The 21,857-nt window shown below is 34.0% G+C and overlaps 1 protein-coding gene across 1 annotated transcript in view; it reads right to left on the bottom strand.

The window, feature by feature from the left end:
- Nucleotides 1–598: 598 nt before the first annotated feature.
- LOC145291517 (uncharacterized) overlaps nt 599–21,857 on the bottom strand; it is a 251,017-nt gene continuing 229,758 nt past the window's right edge. Inside the window, exon 3 of the mRNA XM_080137484.1 lies at nt 599–2,865. Within this exon, the coding sequence (XP_079993610.1) occupies nt 614–1,600 (987 nt within the window). The 5' untranslated portion in view covers nt 1,601–2,865 and the 3' untranslated portion in view covers nt 599–613. The remainder of the gene's footprint in view (nt 2,866–21,857) is intronic.

Raw genomic sequence — 21,857 nt, 5'->3', positions numbered from 1 at the left:
CCATACTAGTCGATGGTACTCCGCGCCACGTAAGGGATGTCCGGCCCGCTCTAAGCGCTGACCAATCGGCAAGCAGTGGAAGTAGCGAGTCATCCGACGATGAGCGATGGATCCAACCCGTGCCCCACGAACCTGGTGACTCAACTGCGAGCAGTGGAAGGAGCGAGTCATCCGACGATGAGCGATGGATCCAACCTGTGCCCCATGGACCTGATGACTCAACTGCGAGCTCTAATGCTGATGCTTCCGATGCCACTTCTGAGAGCTCCGATGAGGAAGTCCCGGCAATACCCCTCCGCAGGAGTGCTCGAATCAAACGGCCACGTCCGCCGTGTCACGTATGTGATCTGGAGACCAGGGGGAGTGTGAGACTAACCGTAGCCCTCGGCGCAAGAGGGTCCGTGTGTGCCTGGCGTGTGGGGTGGTGGCTGATCCTGTGGTCGGGGCAGCGGAAGAAAGAGTTTCAAGATGGCGCCTGCCTGCTTTTATTAGAGACGGAATCTCGCAGGATCGCGCGAGATCTCGCGGGGATGCAAATTAGCTAGGCCATCTTGAGTAATAAAAATCGGTCCATTGGATGTGCGAGTCAGTCGGGTTCTGACGTTCGTGGCGATCAGTACAGTGACCGTTGGGTTCCGTGTCTATTCGTGCAGTCAGCTGAGCTTTGTAAGTTGCCTTCGCGCCGTGGCTGTGATTGTTTGTTGGTTTGCTGTGTGTTGCTGTGGTTCTTCAGTGAAACGCTTCGTCGCCCACGACGAGTCTCACCGTCTCCTACACAAGATACTCTTACACTGCCGCAATTGTAACACTTAATCTCCGGCCAAGGGCGCTCTGTTTCTCTTGCCTTGAAGCCGGGTCCCCTATTAAATCCTCTATAATTCCTCTGCCCCCTATCTGGCTCTGGGAATCTTTTTTTCCTTATCGCTTCTATATTCCTCTGGCGCCCACTATAATTTATTTCCATAGGTTCTTCTTCTCGGTCATTGCCTCTTATGCGGTTTTGCCACCGATCCTCGATTAGGGCCTTTTCATAGGCTACCTTGAGGTCCGATGGTTCTTCCCTCATGACAGCGATTTTGACTTGTCTGTCATATAGCCCCTCGATGAAGAAACCTATCACTTGGCTTTTTATTACTTCATTGTTCGTATCTAGACTACCATACGAACCTATAGCCAAGTGCACTAACCTCTGCATGTAGTCCTGCACAGTTTCGCTTCTACCTTGCTTAATATTTGCTAACTCCCTAACAAACTTGGTAGGATCTGCCTGGACTCCAAAATAATTATCTAGAGCTCGCTTCAAGTCTACCCATGCCACACTCTCATTGTTGGCTAGTAGTCCTGAAACAAACTGTCCTATTTGGCCAGCCGTCGTAATTAACGCTAATTGGCATTTTTCTTCCTCTGTTTGGCTAACTATTCTAGTGTATTTATCTATATCATTTAGCCATCTTCTGTATTCCTGCGATCGTCTAGTGTCTAATGGTTTTATTTTTGATAACAACGCCTCCCCCCTCAGAGAGTTCGAAATGGCCTTCCCTACATTGTGTAGTTCAGCCCCTAGGATCTGAGCGAAATCTGTGAAAAACTGCTGTTCCATTTTTTACAATTATTTTCAAAATTATACAAGAAAGAAAGAAGAAAGAAAAGAAATATATATTAACTTTTTTTTTTTTTTTTTTTTTTAACAAAACTTTTTTTTTTAAAGAGCCGAGGTTTAGAAAAATATTGAAAAAATCAACTAACCTTTGCTTTTCCTCAGGTCCAGTGTTCTTTCTTCTTCTTTTTCTTGCTTCTGCGTTCGCGTTTCTCTTCGTCGATTGATTCACGTTGTGTTTTTTTTTTCTTCTTCTTTGTTGTTGTATATGTGGTAACCAAGTTCTTTTTGTGTAAGAGTTCTTTTTGTTTAGTTTTGTTTTTGTTAAAAAGTTCTTACTTATCACTCTTGCGGAGTGAACTGGTCATCAAGGCACCAATTAATACTATGTTGTATTATGGTGTGGCTCCCAGGTTGGGAAATCGTAATAGTGCGTAGGACTCCCTGACAATGGTACATAGCAGTTTTAGTTACGTCGATCGTCCGTAGGTTCACTTGTTTACTAGGCGGTTGTGATGACAACGAGTTAAGACTAGTGAGTTATCTCACCTTAGACTGGCACTTTTTCTTTATCTTGCCTCTCGTCAATTGTCAAAAATGTCATAACAACGTTGAACCTGAAAATAAAGCGGTTGACGACTTAGAACGATCAGCTGTAACTTAAAAACATGCATTAAAAGACGTAAGTCACAATTGTGTTTGTTTTTGTATAAAATTATATTTTACAATATAGTTACAATTTAAAACAGATCGTCTTTTTTCTTTTGGTGGTTCTGAAGTTCACAGTTAGCAGTTTTTCTCACAGTGCTCTGAGGAGGGAAAAATGACGCTTCGACAATACGGTCTTCAGCAACACATGCCGTGTTTCTCTCTCTCTCTGCTCTATCTGCTCTCCTGATTCACCGTTTTTATTGGCATTTTGTCGCTTTGTTTTTCTATCCACGCGTCCTGTCAATCGGTTGATACATGTGTTCTTAAGTCACGTTTTGACCTCAGAAGAACATTCGATTTTGTCTTCAACGAGCGACACGTGAATTACCCACTCATGCCAATATCTGTAATTCCAGAGCTTACGAGGAATGTCACGTTTATTTGTTTTGTAAACAAAAAAATCGTCGTCCGATTTCTCTGTTTATGACGTAAGCCCTTCCTCTTTTCAACAGGTAGACAATCGATTATTCGATGCCCACTCTTTTAAATCTTTTATTAAAGTTTTTTCTTTTCAGTTATGTATGATGGTTCCAGCCATTCATTACATAACACGTTCACTGCCTGTTCTTCCTGACGATTGACAGAAGGGAAAACATGAGGGTTAAATTTTTACTATAGACATGTATGTGAACACGCACTGGAAAATCTCAAAAAGTAACAAAAAATTAGCCGATTTTCATTTTGTATGTAAGTATAGGGTTTTATCAAAGATAAATCGATGGAAAAAAATGAAAGGAAAGCTGTTTAAAAAATAAACCAACCAAGTAAGTGGGAGACCAATGATAATTCAGAATAAAGAAAAAAAAATATGTAAAGAATGTAAAAATGCTGTAGGATAAGTTTTCAAAGAAAAGAAATAGTTTGGTAAACTGTTGTTTTTGTTTTATTCCAAGAAAATATAATATATTGCTTTCAAATATAATTAATGAGAATATGCGTAAACATTTTGGTGCTTTTCTTCATTGTTGCTAATTTACAAATTGAAATATTGATTTTCAAGTGAAACCAATAGTATCTACTGAATTGCCATGTCACAGTAATTAAAATAGCCAAAACTTACGAAAAACGATGAGGGAAAAATTAATGATTAAATGAAATAGTTTTCGAAGAAAGTAGAAATTTTAGCTATTTCCCTTGTGTTTACGTCACAGATCACGTGACCAAACAAACATAGCCGCAATCATTTTTTGTGTAATCATTGAAGATAGAAATAATTATGACACGACAATTAGGTATATTGCATTGGTTATTATTGTGATTGACAAAAAAATGTAAGGAGTTATCATGTTTTTGTTTGTTAATTAAATATCAACTTTTCAGCTGGCCGATTTCACTACAATAATGAATAAACGCCCTTTTTATCGGCAGACCTGTACAATGAAAAACCTCATATATATTTTGGTATTCTTGCATAACTTGACCCAGATCCTCGGGATTTTTCGTCAATTATGATTCGGGCTTGACCGACAGTCACCGGAGAAGCCGAGCAAAGTAACAGATGCAGACGAATTTCAAAACAAACAAACTGGGGAAAAAATAGAAATACAATTAATATAAAATAACAAAAACTACTGCAAATTTATTGAATATATTTTCTTTTCCAGAAAAGTCGCATTTTTTATTGTTTAGTTACTTTTTTTTTCCGTAATTGTTTTATAAAAAAGTTGATTTTTTACTGTAAATTGTTAGGTGAAAGTTTTTTCCAAGAAAACTTACATTTTTTATAGAAAATTGTCATAAACGTCTTTCTTTGCAAATAGATTTTTTTTATTTTAAGAAAAGATGAATGCTTTTCATGAAATCCCCATTAATTAAGCAAAACAAAAATGTCGATTTAGTGTTTCAATATTTTAAAAACGCTCCGTTTAATCCGGTATTGCTGGTCTAGCCCTAACCATAATTGGATCCGATGATTCAGGTCAAATTCTAATTTCGTCTTTTTTTCAATTTCTTTAGTAGATTATCAGCGATTACAAACTAACAAATTTAACCAAAATGCAAAAACTCCAATAATTAAATATTTTTAAGGGATTCTCACTTTCTAATACAAAGTCCTAGTAAATCTATTCCCCTTATTGGAAACACGAAATCAAATTATTGCCCGTATGGTTGAGAGAAGTTCTTTTCGATTTGGGGGAGGGGCGAGATCATCCCACCCCTAAATTCCACAATTTTCACTTTTTAAAAAACTTTTTGTTCCCGTTATTACAGACTGTAGTGAATAATACATAGCTTACCTGGGTGTAGCTGCCGGAGGTGAGGATGCTCTTCCAACAGTCAAGAAGAACAATAGCCTTGTGGTTATTTATACTAATAGAGTAAGGTAATTGTTATAAAAACCTTCCTCCTTTGTGAAGAGTTACTTCATTCCTTTATTTTTATGTTACTGTGGTTGCAAGACCCGAGAAGAAGGTCGCTAAGGAGATTGTATTTTTTTCGCAACCTCACTTCAGGTTAGCTACTCTCAGTTATATGACTTTTTTTTCAACAAGACTTAAGTTACAGATTATACAAAAAATTTGAAAGAACATTTTTTATAAGTTCACGTGAGGGTTCAGTTTTCAATAAATTTCGTATTCAATTTAGTACAACGTTATAATTGAAAAATGAACCTCTAGCTTTTTCTTATAGTCTAAAACTTAAGTATGTAATCGATGATACTAACAGGAAAAAGGTTTTTTTTTAAGTGAAACTTGTGGAATTTAACAGGTGGACAGTCTCGCTAACGTCCGCCTTTTTTTCAATATTTTAAGGAGATTATTATTGATTTGACACTCAGCTGCCAGATTTTTAGGGGTCGCTCAGTTTTTAACATAACGTAAGTAAATCTAGATGTTTATACTTTAGGGTAAAACTTGCGGAGTATGAGCTGTTTTAGGGTTGTTGTAAAAATGGAACGGAAACTTAAATTTCGTTCAATTTTGATCGTTTTTTAAATTGTATCCCTAAAAAACGAATTTGATCGAAAGAATAACATTCAACAAGCGTGCTTTATTTATTTTTATTTTTAGAAATAAAATTGTATTAATAAAAATGAAATAATTTAATTTTAAACGAAAAAATCAATTTGGTATGTATTTTTTTTTGTTTACATAAGTCCAACTGACCGTTCACATTGGATATGTCGACATGTTCGATGAATATCTGACAGGAAAGCGACCACATGTGGTTAATTTAAATGAAATTTTAATCACATCATTACATTTTCAATAATCACGTGATTAAATGTTATCCATTTAAAATTTACCCATATTGTAAACACATTATGAAGTGAGACGGAAAGTTCCTTTTAGTGATGTCACGTGACGGTGGGCGTGGTGCTGATTTTTCCCAAAATAAAAAAATGGCTAGATCGTAACAAATATAACCACGTAATTTATTAAATAAAAATCAAGTATAATGTTATAATTAAAAAGAAATATATAAAAACACGCATGAGTAAACTGAAAATACTATACCAAAATCGGTTCGGTGTTTTTATTAGTTATTCAAAAACTAACAAACCAGACGTTTCATTTATATATATATATATATATATATATATATATATATATATATATAGAGAGAGAGAGAGAGAGAGAGAGAGAGAGAGAGAGAGAGGGAGAGAGAGGGAGAGAGAGAGACCCATTGAGCGTAATTGATACTAGGATTCAAAGGTCAGCCCCCACAAAAAACGCGCTAGATAGAAATTAGATAGAAATTGCATCACGTGTTTCCGGTACAGAACAGCATTTCAAACAGTTTGAGTCGGAGAAGTATAGAAACAAGATGTGCCCAATAATGTAGAAATCTAAATGAGTATTTCTAATGTAGAAATCTAAATGAGTATTTCTCCGAGACTTTGTTCGTTTGCTGACTATTTTTTACGGCTAAGTAAGAAAATGAAATAAAAAGGAATTAATTTTAGCTTCTCTGTAGTTTTTTACATTATATAGTCACCGCTCATCAAGGCTCGGGCGCCACTTCAGAATAAGGATTAATAGGTACCTAGTGGAAATTGGATAAGTTTATTTATTTTAGAGAACGGTTCTTCAAGAACCGGTACACGTTGAACTTGAAAACGAACATGTTATAGTCAGCAGGGAAACAACTCTGTGTTATTGTGCTCCACAGACACGTCGTTCTAGGAAAAACTCTGCTCATAGAATTTTCGCTTAGATTTAAGCACAGATAAGGAATTAAGTTTAGCCTCTTTTAGTCTTTCTTGTTATGAACGAACTTCTTTCCCCAATAAAACATTTGGAAGCCAACAAGTCACCACTGTGTTTTCGTAGGTGGATTTTATTCCTATGAGTTAAACAGGTAAGCAACAGCCACTAGACAACGCAACTATACAGGGAAAGGCCTATATGGAAAAGTGACGCCGCGCACGTATGTAAAAAAGACTTTTATTAATTGATTTCTTCATCGCTCACTGGCAACAATCCACAAGTGCACAAGTACGTGTTTTGGGGGGAGCGACATGTATGAAGTGTCCGTTTATCGGTTTGTTCGTTTAAGTTTTCTTCATGAAAATGGTACGCATTTTGTTTTGTTCTTGTTATTTTATATATCTTAAAGTCAGATCAACAATGGCGCGTTGAGTTCACTTAACGGCCACCAAATCCACTTTCGATTCAGTTGTGTCTTCTTTAATTAAATCTTCATTTTAAAAATTCACAGAAAAAAAAAATAATTGTGTACGCCTTGTAATTCTCAGAAAACAATTTTTTACTTTCTCTTCTGCCATCAGAGCTGTCAAGGAAAGGAAAACCTTTTTCATATGCATAAAAACTTGCACTAATAAACTTTTCACGAAATCAGAAGAAAAAAAAAGCGATGTTCTGAAGGGAATAAATTTACTCTTATTGAGTAAGTAATAATTTGATATTTTTGACAATGTCTTTCTACTGAACAGCTGCATGTGGACTAATATTATAGAAACGTCTTCCGTCAAGTTTTTAAAAAAAATTCCCTACGCATGCCTGTCAATATCAGGTCAGAAAAGTTGCTTTTCTATTTTTCTATGGTAACAAAAAATACAAATCTTTCTTCTTTGTCATCAGTATCATCTTTCATCGTTTTCTTCATCCCATTCTTCAGTATAATCCTTCTTTTTTCTGTTACTCCATCCTTCGTATACATCATCATCCTTTGTATTCATTATCATCCCCTTCTTCTTCTTCTTCTTCTTTTTCTTCTTCTTCTTCTTCTTCTTCTTCTTCGTCTTCTTCCCCTTCTTCATGATATTCATCCTTCTTTTTCTACTTCATCATCTTCAGCCTTCTTTTTCATCATCATCTTTCATTGCTTTATTCTTTTCCTTCATCATCATTCATTTTCTTCTGCTTCTTCTTCTACATCCTTCGTCTTCTTTTTTCTCCTCCCTTATAATTCTTTGTTTTTTCTTCTTCATCATCTTCATCCTTATCTTTCATCACTATTTTTCTTTTTCCTCTTTTACATCATCATTACCTTCATCATTTTTTCTTGTTGTTGTTGTTCTTCTTCTTCTTCTTCTTCTTCTACTTCTTCTTTTTCTCCTCCTCCACCTTTATCATCATCTTATTCTCTTTCTCCTCTTTCTTCTTTTTCTTCTTCATCACCATCACCATCTTCCTTTTTTCTTGTTCGTCTTCTTTTGCTTCATCTTTTTTCCTTTTCGAGATCATAATTATCATCATTTGTTTTCTTCCTCATCATCTTCTTCCTCATCATCATTTATGTTCTTTTTCACATTCGTCTTCGTCTTTTTAGCCATCTATTTTGATTTTAAAGCAGTTTGACATTTATCTCTGCGATTTATTTACCAACGTTCAAACTTTTTACTTAAAGATCATTCTTCGAGTTATAAACCACACAACAGAAAACGCATAAAATCAATTTTTGCACATTAGACCGAGAAAAGCAGGATTAACAAGGGAAGAAAAGGTTGTCAACAAAATAAATTCATGACCAACAAAACGCGTTTTAAGCACTAAATTAGAATAATTCTTTTTGACAATTCGTCATGAGTCCCTACAAAGATTTATTTATTCAAATCAGACCTTTATATTTACAGGTGACCCAAATGCACTAAACTATTTCTCCCTCTCTCCTGAACATCAGTCGAATCTAATAATAGTAGAACAGCACTGCAAAACATTCACAAAAAACGCTTGTCTTCTATAACCACTAATAATTTCCTCTTTATATTTATATTTGTGTTTATATCTAAACGCAATTTTCACGAACAAAGATTATTTCTTAGAACTGCCTGCGGGTTTGCTTTGCAGCTGATTACAACATGGTCGTTTTCAAGTCCAATGTAAACATGTTCTTTTTAGACCTAATCAAATTCTACCCAATTTCTACCACTGCCGATCATTATGCTGTTGTCTTGCGAATCACCTTATACGCTTTAATCTTTATCCTCGAGTGGCCCCAAGGCCTTAAAAAGTCGCGACTCCTTTGTAAGCAAAATCAGCACTAATGATGATAAAAGTGTAGAATAGAAAGTATACATAAAAATTATCAATGCTAAGACAGACGTCTGTAAATGCATTAGATAAGTAAAAATATAGTGAACTAGCGGGGAGACCCGACGTTGCCTGGGATTGAATGATGATCAACGAATATTTCACACTCCTATATTTTTACTGTCACCGAAATCCATGAAATCGCCCGGAAGGAAGCTTCACATGTCTCCATGCAGTAACTTAGTCCAAAATATATGTTATCCTACATTGCACTCTAGAAAACCTACTGTTTCTTTTATAGAATTATTTTATATAAACCTCTTTCCAGTTATAAAAAAAAGAATTAAGAAATTTACGTGCAGAGTTTGAACCTACAGATCACATAATGAAAAAAAACACGTAAATTTTCAAGTTTTATAAATTTTTTTGCAGTTAATCAAAAAAAACAAAGAAATTTACGTGCAGAGTTTGAGCCTACAGATCACGTCATGCAAAAAAACAAACAAACAAACAAACAAACAGAAAAACATACCATCAACTTACCCACAGTAGAATTTTCACAGCCCGTTGTTCTATCATTGTTGCTAAGCGACGACATAGAAAACATGGCTTTACCGATGATAAATAAATTAAAATAACAGTTTCGATTACCAGTAGTTATCGGGGGTATTCTGAGACAAAACTTAACTAAGATCACTTCCAGACTTATACACTAAAGTTCTGTAAATTTTAAAGAAAATCTGTTTAGCCATTTCGGAGCCTATAAGGAACTCTCTCTCTCTCTCTCACACACACACACTCACTCACACGCACGCACACACATGCACACATCATACAGGCAAAGTTTAATTTATATAATTGTAGGGATAGATAATGTGCAGAAACCAGCACAAGAATGAACAAAAAGATAAACAGTGCAGAACATATAGAATAAGTTAAAATATTAGGATGAATAAAAGATTAAGATTATAAGTATACAGCATTGTTATAGTTATTACTAAACTGGGCTCGTGTTCAGATTATTGGAAAAGCGTTCAAGGCTATAAGTTACTAGTAGGACCTGTGCCCAGGCGTTGCATGGAAAAATTAAGAAACTAATAATATAAAACACAAGTGAATTGACCGAAAGAATGGCTTCATCCAAAATACTTATCTTAAATAAAAAAGTATTCGTAGATAGAACTATGTGTCATATTAAAGTAAATCTAATCTATATAAATAAACAGTAAATGTATGTCTGTTTGTGTGTAAATAAACTCTCAAACTACTGGTCACATACAGTAATTATGCACAGAGGATGATTTATAACGAGTAATATTTGTTTGGATGGACGTAGTTGAAATGCAAAATGTTCATTTTAACTTGCCAACATATTTCTATGAGTTTTGTGCATGTCCAAATTCATGCATAGCTTGAAGTGGTTTAGATTTAAATCCTTTTTATTTACCTGTCGATAGCTCAAGCAGTAGCTCCCTACTGAAGCGCTAAATGTTTTTAGTTTCGATTCTAGCTGATGGCACCCAATTCATTCTTTTTTATTCTTTTGAAATAAGTAGTATATATTAGGTACAATATAATAATCAGTAGTATATATTAGGTAAAATATAATATCCAATAGAGAGTTGGTTCTGTAATAATAAATACAAATTAAAATATATTTAAGCATATTTTACAACCGGGCAAGGCCGGGCGTGCCTTGCTAGTAAATAAACAAATATCAATATTATTTTTGCGGTCAATTCTTTAAAGAAACAGGTTGGAACTGTTACAAACTGGGACGAAAATTAACTTATCATGGTCTACTTTCACTTTCACTTTTGCTCTAAGTTAATGCAGATTAGAATCAGTTAAAATGCCAGATTGCCTTCATGCTATTATCAGTTAACAAATGGATACTTATGCAGAATATGGACCTTGCTGGAATATTAACGTTATTGTTTATAAACCCAGTCTTAACATGGAAGGCACCTAACAATTAATAAACAATAACTACCCTATACAGTTTTTTTTACTTGAACACCATATGTAAAATATAGCACGGTTCGTATTCTGCATAAGTGCAAACACATATATAATATATAAATCAGTATTCAATAGAATGAAGAATAGGGTACCGTTTGCTATACACAGGATTGGAACATGACATCGGTCCAAACCACCATTTACCGACACCTAACGACAGTAATAGAGACTTGTTAAGGCAGCCAGTGCCCTGTCCACAAGTAACCACCTCAATATAGCAGTGACTCAAATTGCCTTCAAGTGATACTAACCAGCTTAAAAGAGCACTATCCTTCAGTTACCGACGATAACAGTCATAACTACCTCTGGATGACAGTACCCACCAATGGATGACAAAGCCTGACAATTGAAGACAAGCAATTTTATTTCTGAGGAATCAGGTATTTGGGAATTTTAGAAGTCGAAGTAAAAATTTGTGGGAATTAGTATCGAACATTTTACTTTCCAACTCTGCAACGTTAACAACAGTCCCTTAATTAGTCGAAAGTTGCTTTGGAAGGAACAGATAAACTGATGAAATATAAACGATATAGAATATTTATATTATTTTAATTCATTTTCGTACCATCACCAACCAGTTTGGTTGCATGATAAATTCTTGGTACTGTTTATTCTGCTATCATCAAGGTATCAATGAGGGGCAGGGAGAGCATTCCCCCATGGAGGTCTGTTTATTTTCTTCTTTTTTTTTTTTACTAAGTTTAATGAACTTCTATTTCAAAATGTGCCCCTCTCTCTCTCTCTCTCTCTCTCTCTCTCTCTCTCTCTCTCTCTCTCTTGAACACTGACAGCCTTTCATATCTGTCAACTTCCATTTTACTATATAACACATGGCTTTATTTTGTACAACATGGGGTTAAGATACAAATACTAATAGATTTTTTGTGCTAATTGAGAGCAATTAGATATATTGTGTAGATTAGTGATTCCCAACCTTATTTTGCTTGTGGACCTACTGGGAGCTATATTGTCACCTGAGTATATATACTAAAAATAATCAAACATTACTAATATTTTTTCATTAACATATGTGCTACGTGTTAATAAATATGAAAATACATTTAAAGCAGATTAAAATGTCATAAATGACTTACAAATTATGAACATTGATGAGAAATGTAATTCTGAATTTTGGAGATGAGATGTGAATGCTTATGTTAATTAATCAGACTATTATTCTCATCTTAAGTGTTATTCGCACAACGTTTCGGTCGCTACAACCTGCGACCTTCTTCGGATGTTGAGAACATGCTTCTTTTCCTACTAAGGAAAAAGAGGGTTGGTTTTGCATTATAAGAATTCGAACCGTTTGTTTGAGGATGGTTCAGTATATCATAAAGAAGGTTCAATCAGGGGTCACTAAGATATTTGTTAAAAGTATTTTCTATGGCTCAATTTTTCAGGATATCTATATTAATTGTTAATATTAGTGAAAAAAGTGTTTTACGAAACAGAGGATCGATACCCATGCATATTTCTTTTTTCAAACACAATGTAATAATAACAATTAATATTAATAATATAATAATAACAAGTAATAATATAATAATAATAACAATTAATAATATAATAATAACAATATTACAAGTCCAAAGAAACACAGACTTGGCTTTTTGTACCCTTTTCTCATCGGCCTCCTCCTCCCCTGGCCTGAACTCACTGGACTATTTCGTTTGGCAATACATTAAGAAGATCACCAACATGACCTCTCACAACACCAAAGCCAGCCTGATCGCAACCATCCGCCAAATATTTGCAGAGTCCCTGTTGGCAATTGTGGAAAAAGCACGCTCCCAGTTCCAGACCCATATCGAGGCGATGATTGAGGCTTAAAGAGATGTCAGCTCTACTACCTAATCAAATTACCTAAATTGATTTTTTCAATAAGTTTAAAAGTAAAGCTGCAGTAAAATCCTATTAATTTACACCAGAGGTTCTCAACCTTATTTTGATTGAGAACTATTTTGTTATCTGTGGATCCCATATATGCACATATAATTTTTTTTGCCATATAATTTTTTTTTGCCATATATGCTCATAATTTTTTTATTATATGCATCACGTTTATTTATTTATTTGATTGTGGACTGTTATCCTCATTTTTATAGTGGCTGTTTCACGGCATTTCAACCAACTATTGCTCTGGCCTTCGTCAGGTGACCTTAGGGGCTTGTGGCGCAGTAGATAGAGACGTTGAGTCAAAATGTGATGAGACGACAACTATAGAACGCAGTAATTAATAGGGATACAGTTAAGAGACTCAGCATTCCTCTTCCATTGCAGTTAACCATCTGACGAAGACCAGTTAGAACCTATGGCTCATACGCATACCGATATATTGAGATAAGCAGGAAACACATCAATCTGATTTTGAAGTGAACACATCTAAATATGCATACACTTGCATACATACTAGTATTGAAAGAGAGCGCATATGAGCGCGTATGAAAATAGCAGCAGCAGTTGAAGTATGGATGGCAAGTGATTGCATTAGCAGCAGAAGCAGCGTTTGAACGCGTATGCAAATTGGCAAGTGTGCTCGGGCTTGCAGTGGAAGAAAAAGAAGAAAAAGAAACACCATGTGGTTGGCAGAAGAAGAAAGTGCATGTCTTAGAAAATGGGCGTGTAAAGTCATAGATGAGAAATGCCTCTGTACGGCCGGCGTTTGGTGGAACAGAAAGAGAAACGCTCCACTAGATGGGATGGATATGTGGCTCTGCAGAGAGAAACTTTTTAAGCGTGTGTCGAAACAGGGAGAAAGAAAAACGGTAATAAACGACCTGTGTTAAAAAAAGAAAGAAAACCTGAGTCGGATTTATTAATTTTTGTTTGTTTGTAACTGCGACGTTGAAACACTGAACAACTCTCAAAATCCTAATGATTTACATCAGAGGTTCCCAATCTTATTTTGCTTGAAAACTAGTTTATTATCTGTGGATCCATATATGCACATACACGGTGACAAAAAAAAAACGAGCCCCAACTCTAAGTAGGCCTCATTTCTTAGTGTTTTATCTGAATGAAATGAAACGTTGATCATAGCTAGTTTATTATATTCAAAACATCACATCAAAACACTAGGGTCTTTGGCCCTTTTTTTCTCCGTTTTACAGCATATGTTCTAGATGGCCTCCATTTAGCTTTTGTTTTTTTGGGGGGTCACCCTGTACACTTTCTTTTGCTGAAATATTGCTAATAAATTTTTTATTATCATATGCATAACGTTTATTTATTTATTTGTTTGTGGACTGTTATCCTCATCTTCATAGTGGTTGTTTCACAACATATTGCTCTGACCTTCGTCAGGTGATCTTCAAGACCAGTGACACAGTAGATAGACATTGAGTCAGTAGATAGAGATATATGCTTCTAGGTGAGCAGTGAGACAAAGACTAAAATCTTGCAGTAGCTTCATTAATATAGAGGAAATCAATCCAAGGCAAGCTGTCTCCCATAGGATGGAACGATGGCGAGACTATAACAGCAGGAATAAAAATGAAGCCCTACCAGACCCAAAAGAAACACTCCCCAAGGGTTCAAACCTTGATAGAAAAAACTGGGTGACTCTAAATAGAGCCAGAGCTAAAGTAGGCAAAACAAAAAACAATCTCCACAAGTGGGGCCTAGACACCTCACCTTTATGTCCATGTGGAGAGGTACAAACGATGCAACACCTTAGAGAAAACTGCCGATTGGGTCCTCATTGCTCAAACCAAGACCTTAAGGAGGCAAACAGCACCGCCATGCGATGGGTTAATTTCTATTGCGATAAGATATGATGATGAGGTGAGCATTGTCTGAAGATAGTGGTTTCAACCCTACTCAAAGCCGGCCAAAGGATTAGCTGGCTAAAACCTGGTGAGATGACAACAACTATGGAAGGCAGTAATTACTGAGGATATAGTTAAGAGACTCAGCATTCCTATCTCGTCGCAGTTAATCACCTGACGAAGGCCAGAGGAATAATTGACCGAAACGTTGTGAAACAACAATTATAAAGATGAGGATAACAGTCCATAAATAAATAAATAAATAAATAAATATACAAATTACTCATCTTAAAGGATTCCAATAAAAAAAATGCATAACGTTTTCATGAACAAAAAACATACATTTACAGCAGATTAAAATGCTATAAATGACGTACAAATCATGAAAACCGATAAGAAATAGTTGCTTACATGAGCTCAGAAATAGTCAGAGTTGAGTGTCAGTTATGCTGTTTTCAGCAGTGAAAATTGACAAAACAGAAAAATCAAAGGAAAAAAAATCATCTAATCAGTTTTTCTGCAGTTTTTCTGCAGTTTTTCTATTAAAAGTAAAGTTTAAAAAATAATTTTAAAATTCAGCTAAAAAATTAAATTCAAGAGAAAATTGAAAAAAAAAAACAGTTTAAAGGTGCATATTATTGAAAAAATATATTAGTAAAATAAAATAAATGAAAATGAAAATAAAGTTAATTAAAGTTAATTAATTTAAGCATAAAAGTTTTTGTAAAAGAGGAGTTTCTCTGGACGGAACATGAAATCTTATTTAAGACTAGCGGGGCTACCCGGCGCTGCTCGGGACCGTATAAACAATGAGAAAATTGAAGCTGATTTTGAACATATTTGTTATTCTCCGGATAGAGAAATTTTTAATGTCTATGTATCATTAGCTTTTTCGAGCAAAAAAATATTTTACCTACCCTAGGACGGGTATTACACGTATCATATAATTGTACCTTATCTAGGATAAGTAATTTATACCATGTATATGAAATAATGTTTCCTTTGCGGGAATGGGTAATATACAACCCATATTTAAAATAATTTTACTTACCCTCGGACGGGTAATTAAAAAAAACATACATGAAACATTTTCACATACTATCGACAGGTATTTTACAACATGTTAAATAATTTCTCTTATCACCAAGGCTACCATAATTTTAAGAAAACTGAAACAATTTTTAGAAAGTAGATCATTAGACGTTCCAAATTAGTACATAAATACATCATCTTGGTTAAGAGTTAGGCAACCATTGTTTCATCATAAATTTCAATATTACAGTGTAAAAGGGGAGTTTCTCTGGACGAAACATGAAATCCTATTTAAGATAATGTGTAATAGTAAAATCCATCTTGGCAGGGGGGGGGGCTTATCTTGCTGCCGCTTCCGTTGTTGTTGCTATTTGGAACGCATCCATTTAGCTTCAGGAGGTCGGGGGAGGTGAATAACTGATTATATTAAATTGGGGTCATTTTTTAGTAATAACTGATTTGTAGGTTAAAAAATAATAAAACTTATTTAATTTAATTTTTAGTGTTATGCAGAATTATCGTTGGCATATTCTGGGTAAGTTACGTAAACCATCAGAAGGTGCTGAATGCTGCTTAACCAATGAAATCGCAGCAGACAGTAATTGGCAAACAGTATCTTTTGTTTGTTTGTTTGTTTGTTTCCTATGTTATATTTTGTTTTCATGATATCTTTTGTTTATTAACTTGTTAGGTGAGAGTACAGATTAGTTAAAAAGCCCTCATCCTCGGTTTAAGAATGGCTTTTTAAATAATAATATTATTATTTCAGCACGATCCGTAAACTGAACAAATAGCTTTTGTTCATTGAAATTACTATATGATGAGCGTTTTCGATTATAAATATGTTTTTCCTTACGTTTTAAATAAAACAAACAAACAAACAAACAAGCAAAAACAGATTTTATTTCGACAGTTTACGTAACCTACCCGGAATATGCCGACGATTACGCGGTCTGTATTCTGCATACATATATGATTTTTTTAACTTAGTTTTATAGATTTCAGAATTATTATCATTATTTTGATCGCAAGCCGTACACGTAAAACATCAAAATTTAAATCATCCCTTTTATTGTTTTATTTCTTTTGGCCAGACGTTTTCTGACAGCCTCTAATCTCTTTCCAAGTAATAGCGATTTTGAGCATTGATTCTGTCAAAATTTCACTGTCTAAGATTCTTGTTGACAATTTGCATCCAAGTTTTCTTGGGTCGTCAAATTTTCCTCCGGAACTTCACCACAAAATCTCTGCGTTTTCTTAGCAAATATGGTCAAACCAACATATTCGACTGATCAAACCAACGTAGCCGTCTGATCACTAGGAGTTCATTGAGCTTTGGCACATTCAGCCTTGCTAATAGGGTATCAAAGTTGATAAGCTGGGTCCTGACATTAGATATCAGTAAGATCCTTGCTCTGTCGTTATGCTGAAGATGAACGAGTGAAAACTACAAAAATAGATTTGTCTCCCAGGCAGCTTTTCACTGATTGTAATAAGACAATTTGTGGAAAACGACAGGTCGGGTCAGCTAGTGAAAACTGAATTAAATAAAATTATGAAAAATAACTTACCAGTCTCAAATTCTGTCCAGTTAGTTTACGGCTGGCGAATCCCTGGGTGACTGCTGGTGCACTGGGGTTGCTAACAACCTGTGAATATAAAATGATAAAAGTTTAACCAAATGTGTTGATTTCATTTGATGGTTTTGCTTTGGTTTGGTTGTTTTATTTTTGCAGCATATAAAACATGTTCCGGTTATTTAATGCCGAATCCAGTCATTTTGGTATCATTTTTTAGCCCTCAAATATTTAAGTATTTATTCATAGTGGTTATTTGTTTTGTTTTATGGCATATTAACTATTTGCAATTGTTGTTTTTATTTTATTTTCAGCTAATTATTGGCCAAACAATCAATTTTTTTCTTTAAAATTCGTAAAAAAATAACACAGATGAATATATATATATATATATATATATATATATATATAATACTTGTTTATTGTTATATAAACATGCTCACATCCCGCTGCTACAAATAGCCACTTGTTTCAATCAAACAACAGATATCATCAGGCAGCGACTTGACTATTCAAAAGTTCAATGAATAATCTATTATAGATTATTCATTGAACTTTTGAATAGTCAAGTCGCTTTTGAATAGTCAAGTCGCTTTTGAATAGTCAAGTCGCTGCCTGATGATATCTGTTGTTTGATTGAAACAAGTGGCTATTTGTAGCAGCGGGATGTGAGCATGTTTATATAACAATAAACAAGTATTATCAGCTCTTTTTATTGAGCACTTTCTAACAACCTCGTTGAATTCATTAGTCCATTACTTTTGAATATAAAAAACCAGAATATATATATATATATATATATATATATATATATATATATATATATATATATATATATATTCATCTGTGTTATTTTTTAACGAATATACAGGAAAGAAAAAGTGCTCGTTGTAATTTAGATATATAATAAGCTCGATAGGTAAATATCCTAGAGCTAATTTAATATTTAGTAATGTGATTGATAATTTAAAAATACAAATTATAATCAAATTAAACATCTGTTTCATAAGAAGGAACAACAACAAAATCAATTATTTGTACGATCGTTTCGGAAAACATATATATATATATATATATATATATATATATATAGAGAGAGAGAGAGAGAGAGAGAGAGAGAGAGAGAGAGAGAAAGAGAGAGAGAGAAAAGATAAAGAATAAAAGCATGATAATATAAAAATATATACTTATGTATATAAATGTAATTGTTGGTTCAATATGGAGATTACATCAATTAGGGATCAGGATAAGTAAACTCTTTATACCTAAGTATTTCGAAGCCTAAAGTTTGGGGTATGTATTCAATATGTGCTTCCATATGTGGAGATGTGCCTTTAATATCAAGAAAACAATAGAAGAGAGTAAAGGAAGATGCTCTTATAATCCTATCGAATTAGGGGGTATTAATAGAGATAGGGTTTTTTGAACTAGAGGACGGACGTTAGATCGTGCGTATGCATCAGAAAGAGTAACAGAATCACAAAGTAGTATTAAACAAAGCATAAATTATAAAATAATACAGAAATAAAAATTTTAAAAAATGAAAAATAAAATAAATAAAAAGTAAACAAATGGAAATATAAAAAAGAAATAAGTATAAAATTATGAAAAATATAAGAAATATAAAAAAAAAATAAAATGCAGAATTAAGTAAAATAAACATACAAAAAATTATAACAGGAATGGAATTGAAATCGATTGTCATGAAGTTCAATTCGAACGTGAAACTAGTCAGAAAAATCTCTGTCGTTATTAGGGTATTGTATATCAACAAAAGTTTCGTAGTAAATAAGAGGTGTTTATTTTCTATAATCCAATTCACGAGGGAATTCCGAGAAAAAGGTGATGACGGGTGATGGAAAATTCAATTCCCTATAATATAGTGAAGCTGGAGATGTAGAGAAAGGCGTTCTCTACTCACCACAAAAGATGGTTAGAATTGCAGGTTGAAGTTAAAATGTGGTAGAATTTGTCCAAATTTCCCACGTGTGAAATTTTAACTCGCTTTTGGTAGAGAATTTGAGGAGTCCAGATGCCGGGTGGTCGGATGGTGCTTCAGGAGAGTCAAGGCAGTTTTTTTTTTTTTTTTTACTTCTATAAATATATTGATACCAAAATGAAGGTTTAGACGCGTCCGAGAGAGCTCTAGTTTTAAAGAAAATAAAAAGTTAGCACTTATCTCACATCAAGGGACCAACAAACACGGAAAAAGTAAAAAATCAGGAGAAAAGCAAAATCGAGGAAAGTGGAAATAAGAGGGATGGAAGGAAAGATGTGTAATATTGTTCAAGAGAGCGAGATGGCAGGAGGGCTTATGAGTTTACCCGGGTGAATTAGGAAGAGGAAAGTTTTTCAAGTATTTTGGTGTATATATATATATATATATATATATATATATATATATATATATATATATAGTAAGTTATGAAAATATATATGGCAATTAAGCTACATTGAATATTCTGCATTTCATTCTCGTGACAAAATATTCCCAATTACGAATCTCGCTAGATTCATCCACTCTGATGAGTCGTAGACGACGAAACATGTGTCACTGGATAAATATATTTTAAAAACAATATATATGCCGCTCCCCATACGCGGGTACTAAATTGATTAAAGGAAAAATTGTTGCCAACTCACATATAGGTAAAAATGCACTTTCGTAAATAATTGAATTCATTTAAAACGTATCGCAAAAACAAATAACATCTAATAAAATCGCGATATATCCAAACAGTTGTGCGAGATGGACGAGTGGGTTAAGAGTTTAGGCTCATTACCGTGGGGTCCCGATTTCGAATCTCGCTAGATTTAGCCACTCTGATGAGTCGCAGACGACGAAACACGTGTCAGTGGATAATTATATGTTAAAAACAATATATATATATATATATATATATATATATATATATATATATGCATTAGAACATCCAAGCACAATAAAACATCCCAGTTTATTTATATACCAACAAAATATATATATATATATATATATATATATATATATATATATATATATATATATATATATATATATATATATGTGTGTATATATATATATATATTGGGAGAGAGAGTGAGATGGGGAGACAGAGAGAGGGATAGGTTCTATAAGACTTAAAATGTGCTGAAAATTCACGCTGACGAACATTGAATAGTTTATACCCTAGATACTATATATACAAACTAGTGAAACCCTGGTACATCAAACAGACATTGTAATGCATGATTTTTTTAAAAAACAAAATGCTTTATATACGTGTATTCGCTTACTTTAGTGAGAGCTGGTTGGGTTGAGGAAAGGATCGTCCTTAACTGAGGAAATAATGCGAGATTCTTTCCCAAAAGGAATTGAATCCTCTGCTTAAACTGATTAATGTATTTAAATATGGTACATTTATTATGAAAGTTAACGGCTTTTTAAGAATCTAATGTCTAACAACTAAGAATTGAACACAAATTGCTAAGTAAGTATTTCAAAGTTTTCATCATGTCATCTTATAAGATCATCATCATCATCATCATCATCGCATAAAAAATATTATTGATAGTAAATAACAAATGTTTGTGGAGTAAATTAACTTTTATTAGAATAAGGGCCTGAACTGGCATCTAGTTTACACAAAAAAAAACTTGTAATGAAGCAGTATTAATGAACTCCTGAACCAGCTATCATCTAAGCACCAGAAAACATCCCAATCTACTTATATACCAATAAAATAGAACATCCTAGTCTACTTATATAGAAACACAATAGAACATCCCAGTCTACTAATAGACAAACACAATAGAACATTCCGTCCACTTATATAGAAACACAATAGAACATCCCAGTCTACTTATATACAAACACAATAGAACATTCCATCCACTTATATACCAACACCATAGGACATCTCAGCATACTTATATACAAGTATAATAGAACATTCCAGTGTATTTATATACCAAGACAAAGAACCTTCCAAGTTACTTATATAATTACATATCTCATTTTTGTAATGTACCAACACAAGAGAATACCCTAATCTATTTAGATACAAACACATTGGAACATTACATTCTACTTATATAGCCACACAATAGTACATCTTTATCTGCTTAATGATAAAACATCCTTGTCTACTCTCTGGATTCTGATTTCTATCTCTTTTAGTCTACTTCAAATTGGTTCAACAGCCGAGCACTGGCTACTAAATATAGTTTTACTGCATATATCTATTTATTTTTAGAATATCAAACATTTTTTTAGAAATACTTAAGCGTGACAATTCAATAATTCATATTTCAGAAATTACATGATATACTTTAAACGCAAAAAAGTGTGTTAAAAGTACAAGTATTTCTATCTAAGTATACTTTCGCTATCAACTCATCAGATCAAGAAAACACACAGTTGCCGACAGGATGACAAGCTATTTTTTTTTCTTACGGGTGCTGTTTTTGTATTCTGTTCACCCTTTCCCTCCCATAAAAGTTTCTGTGTGTAAAACAAGCGAGTTTGACTCTTTGTTTTTTGCCAATTTTTGATGGGATCTTTGCCAGAAGCCGCTACGCAGACCAAACAAAGCCGAACAGGAAATATAACAATGGTGCCAGAAATGAAAACCTTCAGAAAGATATATGATCTGAAGAGTTCCATTATTAATGGTGCCGCTAACAATTCCATCTCGCATGCAGTGAAAATGATTTCATCAGGGCAAGACTT

This window comes from Euprymna scolopes, chromosome 12 (assembly GCF_053919585.1).
Source record: "Euprymna scolopes isolate OS-2025 chromosome 12, ASM5391958v1, whole genome shotgun sequence".
NCBI lineage: Eukaryota > Metazoa > Mollusca > Cephalopoda > Sepiida > Sepiolidae > Euprymna > Euprymna scolopes.
The sequence above is the reverse complement of the archived record's forward strand: the minus strand, read 5'-3'. Positions and strand labels throughout refer to the sequence as shown.